This window comes from Ochotona princeps, chromosome 1, assembly GCF_030435755.1.
Source record: "Ochotona princeps isolate mOchPri1 chromosome 1, mOchPri1.hap1, whole genome shotgun sequence".
Classification (NCBI taxonomy): domain Eukaryota; kingdom Metazoa; phylum Chordata; class Mammalia; order Lagomorpha; family Ochotonidae; genus Ochotona; species Ochotona princeps.
Window position 1 is genome coordinate 163702207 of NC_080832.1, and position 7101 is coordinate 163709307.

Here is a 7101-nt window from a genome sequence, read left to right on the forward strand (position 1 = left end):
AAGAATCTGGTTTGTTTTGTTTTCTAAATTTTACACAATTATGCAATCATGAGATCTTTCTAATGTAAAATTAAGGAAAAAAAAAAAAACGGAGCTGCCACTGTGGAATAACGGGTAAAGCTACAGTGTATAAATCCGCCATCCCATTTGGGTGCCAGTTTGAGTCCTCCATTTCTGATCTAGCTACCAACCATGCTCCCTGGGGAGAGCCGCAGAAGATGATGCAAGTATTTTGTCCCTTGCGCCATAAGGAAGACCCAGATGAAGTTCCTGGGTCCTAGCTCCAGCCTGGCCCAGACCCATTATGGCCACCAGGAGTGTGAACCAGTAGATGGAGGAGCTTTCTCTCTCTCTCTCTCTGGTTCCTTCTGTACCTCTTTTTCTATAACTCCAGTTTTCAAATAAATACATCATTGATGCATGCAAGTATGTATGCTTATACATCATATACATATAAAATCTTTATACACTTACATAAGCATATATCAATTATATATAAAGAATATATATACTCAGGGGAATGGCAGCTTACAAATGAAATTAAAGATATGCTTCTGTATACTTTTATTGGCAAAGATGTATGATAATTGCCACCATTAAGCATGTAGCTGGAAGAAAGCTTTAAGTGTGACCATCTATTTCCACTGTCTGCTTCTTTTAAGGAGAACAAACTCTGCCAAGGAACAGGATGTTCGATGTGGGATTGTGCCGAATCAAGAAAAGGAATGGATGGTCGGCAGTGAAATTCTCCTCTGGCTTCAACATACACATCATCATTATGCCAGCAGTGGCGGCCGCCGCCTCTGTGCCCTCTTCATTCACTTCCACAAAGGACTTGTGGACAACTTTTGAGACAAAAAGATCGTTGGCTGCTGACATGCCAGACAGATCAGCCTTGCCACTGCTAAAGAGATCCTGTACACCCAGACGGGCCAGATGGGAGTTGAGGACGTAGCTGTCTTCCAGTTTGAACCTAGGCAACCTGACATGGACATCAATGGTACGCATCTTCTCAGGTTTGGTCCACTCATTCAGCTTCTCCAAGGTCAGTTGTTTCTCAATCTGGAGTTAGAATGAGAAAAAAAATAGGAAGAAGAGTTGAAACTAGTGATACATAAGTGAAAGAAGAAAGCATTATTTAAAGGAAAGGACTCATTCTTTCAGTAGCTGTTACTTTTATTTCTGTATTGTAGTCAGATGACAATTTGGAAGATTTCATCTCTTTTACTGGCAGTTGGTGAAATACAACAGATCTAAGTTTCAAGTCAACACAGGACCAAGCATAGACAATTTGGAAGTCAACAGATCCATCATCCTTCCACCCTGCACCATTTCACCCACCCTCCCAGGCACCCATTCACTTACCCATCACCTCACCCACTCACCTATCTATCCATCTTGCACCTATCCATCAGTTCACAATCTGGTTATCTACGTGTCTCTTCATTCCTTTATCCATTAACCCACCTACCAACCCATCTGCACCCCATCCTCCCTTCGTTTCAACAACTGTCCATCATCCATGACTTACTAAACACCACACTGAAACCCCGGAATAGGTTATGTGATAGCTTTCATTTTTATAATGGGTTGAAAGAAGCAGGGGAAAAACTTATAAACATTTCAAGAGAAATATTAATGCTTTGCTATTTCTTTTAATTTCATTGAAGCTCTGATAATTTGTAAATCTCCCTGGAGCAGTAGTAAGTTCTATAAACCTCAGCTACTAGGTAACAGTTCTTCTGGCTGATGACATACTAGAGCAAGGTCTTCATCTACTTGGGGTAGTAACTGCACCTGTCCCACAACAGCATTCTGAGCATTCAATGAGCCCATGTGCACACAGTGCTGGGCACAAAAGGCACTATAAATGTCAGCTCTTGTCATTATTATTGTTATTCCTATTGCGCTCGAAGAGAACTGTCATTCCGCTTTGTTCTACTAATACTGATAATCTCTTCAATGAGGGTAGAGACTTACACCTTATAATCAGACAAAAGATGAGCAGGAAACACACCCCACACAGAGAAGATGAACCCAGCGACTGTGGGCCATTACCTCCTTGAGCCCCGTGGACTCGTCCTCGATGTCGTCGGGCAGCAGGAGCAGCATGCTGAGCTCCTTGCCCTGGTAAGGCAGCTCCAGCACACGGCACCTGAGCTCCTGCACGTAGCCGAAGCGAAACTTCTTCTTCTGATACATCATTTTCACTGTCTTGGTCTCTCTCTGAACCATTAAAAAACATCACTGATTAGTGTCTGTCTTTTGTTTTTAGGAGCACAGAGTATCCCGTGGTTGAGCCATCCCTCACCTTGTTGAGTCTGAATGGGGCATCGGTAGTACTCTCTTTCCTGAACTCCTCATGCCACTTCCCCTTGAAATAGATGGCATTTACCAGGACGAGTTTCGTCAGGCTATCAACCACACGTGGGGCCAGCAATTCCGGGATTTTCCCTACAAGGGAAGTAACAAGCAAGCAAAACTGAAGTTGATGGGGCCTGCACTGCACTGCAATCACATGTGTATGACACCGGCATCCCATTTGAGCACCAGTTTGAGTCCTGCATGCTCCATGAGAAGACAGTGGAAGATGGTCCGAGGACCTGGGCCCCTGCCACCCACAGGGGAGACCCAGAGGGAGCTCCAGGCTCCTGGCTTTGTCCTGGTCCAGCCCCAGCCATTGCAGCCATCTGGGGAATCAATCAGGAGAAGCAAAATCTCTCTCCCTACACCCTTCTCTCTCCCTCTCTAACTGTAACTCTGAATTCAAATAAATAAAGTAAATTTAAAAAAAAAACCCTTCTCGTGTTGGAATTTCAAAGCTGGACTGGCAATTTTTTGGCACTGATGTGCAATCCCAACGGGTATCTTTTACTGAATTTTCATTTACATGATATTAGGTTAGGAAAGGCCTACTGGGTGTTTCTGCTCAAAATACAAACCACACCGTGAGTTAGGTCAGGAGCACCCAGAAGCTAAAGCAAAGGAACCAACACTTTAACAAGTGCAAGCCGAACCCAAAGGCTAAAGGCACAGAAATTCTCTTCTGGGTTGTCTGATCACCTGTAAGCTTTACTTGCTAAGTGTTCACTCACTCATGACATGTCAATCTCACGTTACTTCTTCCAGTCTTTCAAGTACAAGTCTACTCACATAAAAAGAAAGAAAAATAATACAAGCGGTCATTGTTGAGGCTGTTGCACCACCAACATCTCCTATAGGTGCCAGGTCAAGTCCTGGACACTCTGCGTCCAATCCAGCTCGCTGTTTACACGTGTGGGAAAGCAGCAGGTAAACACCATTCCTTGAACCCCTGCCACCCACATGGGAGACCAGGATGGAGTTCCAGCCATTTGGTTGGACATGGACATTATAGCCATTTGAGGAGTGAGCTAGCAGATGACAGATCTCTGTCTCTCTCTCTCTCTCTTTCTCTGTTTCTCTCTGTGGAAAACTGCCTTTCAAATGATTCAATCAGTCATGTATCCAAAGAAAGGACAACCATTCCATGGAAAGAAAATATCCCCCAATGGGTACAACCACATGAGTGATGGAGACCCTGTAGATGTGCTGGCACTCAGAGGGACAGCAGAAAGTACCCACCACCACTCCTAAGCAAGACATTCTCACACATTACTCACAGCCATGACAGTTCACACACACAGAGCTCAGATTCCCCACACAGTCAAACCCACACCACAACCTCCCATGTGCTGTAAAGCTCCTTTTTAGCTTGCTGGATGCTCCTCCCCAATTAATTCCATTGATTCTATCATCAATATCAGCTTCAAGTTTGGAGAAACTTAATGAGATGAAGGGAGAATCTTCTGGCTGCCCAGTTCTGTCCTGTGTGTGCGCTTGGGTGCTCTTCTAACATGGGAGACCTGGGTGACACCAACAGCCACTGCAGATGTCACAGTGCACGCACACTGGGGCACCTGCTGAACATCCCTGTGTGTGGGCCAGGATGCAGGGCCTGGGAATGAGCAAGGATGGAGACACATGCGGGGAAGGTGGACGGAGGGAAACACCTGCCCAGTCTCTCACCTTCTGTCAGACCTTTGACCCACTCATTTATCTCCTTCCTGGCGTCCTCCGAGGCCTGCTGAAAATCCACCCTGGCCAAGTCAGCGCCGTACAGTTTCTGAGTCGAAGCCAAGAATTCCTATTTTTTTTATTAAAGGGAAATAGCATAAATAACTTCTACTTGATATAAGGAGCTGTCAAAAATTCATGCAAAGGGTGTAATAGGATAATATCCATGTGGATTTTATACTTCCATTTTAAAGTTAACATCTTTTTATGCCATGTTTGCACAAACTTTTTGAAATTCCTTTGCACAAAAAACCCAGCTTCCTAAAAATTCATGAAAATTGTAAAAAAAAAAAAAAGACCCCATTTCATTATGCCACAAAACTTCATTTTATTCTTTTCAAAACTTAATGCTATGAAGAAACATACTCATTTATCGTCTTAATAATTTTTCAGTGTACAGTTCAATCAGGGTAAGCCTAACCATCATACGTACACAATATAAAACCTACTCATGCATTTGTAATCTTGGACTTAATACACACATATGTATATATACTTATAAATATGTACACACATATATATATACATGCAAACATTTGCTTTTACTTAGAAGTCATTCCTGCTTTCACAGAGCATCCAGAAGGGATCATTTCACTCTAGAGACAGTGAAATGAAACCACCATATCAGTTTCATGGGAGGGCAGGGGCCTTCTGTGCAGATTGGTGGATTTTGTTTGTTTGTTTCTTTGTTTTGTTATTTTATTCTGAAATCCTGCAAATCTGTAACTGTGCTACCATCCCTGTGAGGGAAGCTGTGTGAGGGAAGCACGCCCAGTGGGTTTGGGCATCCTAGCCCACATACTCACGGGGAGAAAGTCGTAGGTTTTCTCTCCATAGAGCCTGTTAGCGAGTTTCAGCACACAGGCCTCCCTGTGCTTGCTCATCTCAGCATTCAGGCTCTGGAATCGCGAATGAACATCCTGCACAGCATCGAAATGAAGAGCCTAGGAACCAAAGACACACATTGTCCACAGCCAGCCACGCTGGAGTTACAAAGCCAGTCCTGAGCATTCCGCTGCCACCCAACTCAACGCCTTCTCACTTCCAATGGCAAGGGCCCAGCTTGGGACTGGACTCCTAGGTCCAAGAAGCAACCAGCCTCAGGAAACCCCACAACACAGCCCCAGGGAGACAGGAACCACCACAACAACTCGGAACATCCCTCCCTGTCCCAGGATGGAGGTGCTAACCCATGATCTGATTTTCTCTCCCCATCCCACCAAAGAATGTCACAAGCGATATTTCATATTCACGTTGTGAGCCACAAAGGAGCTGTCTGAAATCTCTCCGGTATCAGCAGTGGAGATGAGAACCCTCATCCTTCTCCATCACACATGGTCGCTGCTTTCTCCTCCTACCACATTAGCACCCATAAACTCATCTATTGAAAAATGATCTCTTTAGAGTTGCCATTCTGGCCAAAGCTTAATTCCTGCCCATCTCCCCCATCCTCACCTCCCACACACATACTGGTTATATGTCCAGTGGATTTTTAAGAACATTTTATAGTGGGGCTGGCATAATGACTCTTGTGGCTCTTCCTCCATTTGCAAGATCCCATATACCAGTTCATGTCCTGGCCCATCCTGTTGCTGTCCAGTAACCCTGCTTGTGGCCTGGGAAACCTGTTGAACATGACCCAGATCCTTGGGACCCCACACCCACATGGGAAACCCAGAAGCTCCTGATTCCTGGTTTTAGATCAGCTCCGCTCCGTCCCCTGCTACCATTTGGGGAGTAAGCCAGCAGACGGCAGCTCTTGCTTTCCCTGTCTTTCCATCTCTGTGTAAATCTGCCTTTCCAATAAACATAAGTAAATCTGAAAAGTGGTGAGAGAGAGAGAGAGAGAGAGAGAGAGAGCGAGAGAGAGAGAGATAGTTCGTTAGTTTTATATTGCAATCTGATGAGTCACAGGGGCTTGGCCAAAGCTTGACCTTCACCAGGCTGCACCTGCCTACCATCAGGGACAGAGCAACAGGTGTGTTCAAAAAGCTGCCCTTTTTTTGCTACTCCAAGAGGAAGTGAGAATTGTACTCCCATCTGAGGGACCCTTAAGAGCCAAAGTCCCCGCTCCACACACAGGAAGGGGCCTCTCCACTTGCTGCCACAGTACCAGGAGCCTGGTCCCACCCTGGAAGCTTCCAATTCTCTCTGGGATCCCTTCCCTCTGCCGAACCCTGCCTCTGCCAGGCTCAGGAGGGGACGTGGCTTACAGAGCAGCTGCCCAAACTCTGCCACCCATGGGAATGGCAGCTGCCTCCAGTGTGGGGATTTGGGCAGCTTTGTTCACTTGCTTGTCCTCAAAACACACAGCAGATGCTCAACAAGGCATGCAAACTGGGCTTTGCTGCAAGGCTGACCTCATCCCGCAGCCCCTTGGCAGACAGGGTCCCCCATACAGGGTCAGGGAGACCACGATGGGCCATGGTGGCACAGAGGGCAAGGGAAGACAAGGCCTCTGCTGACCTTGGACAGCTGGGCCTCCGTGTTGCCTCGGGTCCCCAGGAAGATCATAGCCATGGCCGAGGAGATGCTGTAGGGAGACATGAAGATGTTTCCCGTAGGGTTGTCTTTGTCCAAGGCCAGGAACAGGTCCAAGGCAAAACGAGTGTTGGCTGCGCTCAGTGGCTCCATAGCAATGTCTGCGACAGAACAGAGGGCTTGAAATGACCACTGCCCACACTGGCACAGCTCATACCACCACCTGCCCATCATCACCGGCTTGCTTCACACATGCAAACCATCCTAGCACCTGCTGCTTCTCCCTCTCTCTCCCTCATGCCTTTCTCAGGAGTGCAATAGCACTCTGCAGGAGCACAGGGACTAGAACCTGGGGACTCCTTGAGAGCTGACCTTGTGCACAGCTCAATCTGAGGAGGGAGTGCCCCACCCCACCACACTCCCTGGGAAGAGGGATTTCCCTCCTGGGGTGGAGACCCTTCCCTAACCCACCCCTACCAGTTTCATATTTGCAGCATCACTGTGTGAGGGCCACACAGCCTGATC

General features: G+C 46.6%; 1 protein-coding gene across 1 annotated transcript; it reads right to left on the bottom strand.

Moving 5' to 3' along the window:
* Nucleotides 1-535: 535 nt before the first annotated feature.
* On the bottom strand, nucleotides 536-6737 carry SERPINB1 (serpin family B member 1). Its single transcript, XM_058672605.1, has 6 exons — nucleotides 6562-6737; nucleotides 4902-5039; nucleotides 4048-4165; nucleotides 2312-2454; nucleotides 2059-2226; nucleotides 536-1062 (listed from the first exon to the last, which is right to left on the bottom strand). The coding sequence occupies exons 1-6, from the start codon at nucleotides 6727-6729 to the stop codon at nucleotides 658-660; spliced, it is 1140 nt and encodes a 379-aa protein (XP_058528588.1). The 5' UTR covers nucleotides 6730-6737; the 3' UTR covers nucleotides 536-657.
* Nucleotides 6738-7101: the final 364 nt, after the last annotated feature.

Coding starts and splice junctions, on each gene's coding strand:
- SERPINB1 (XM_058672605.1), bottom strand. CDS start 6,729: ATGGAGCCACTGAGCGCAGCCAACACTCGTTTTGCCTTGGACCTGTTC. Junction 4,166..4,901: donor AAACCTACGACTTTCTCCCC/GTGAGTATGTGG, acceptor TAAAAAAAATAG/GAATTCTTGGCTTCGACTCA. Junction 1,063..2,058: donor AGTCCACGGGGCTCAAGGAG/GTAATGGCCCAC, acceptor TTCTAACTCCAG/ATTGAGAAACAACTGACCTT.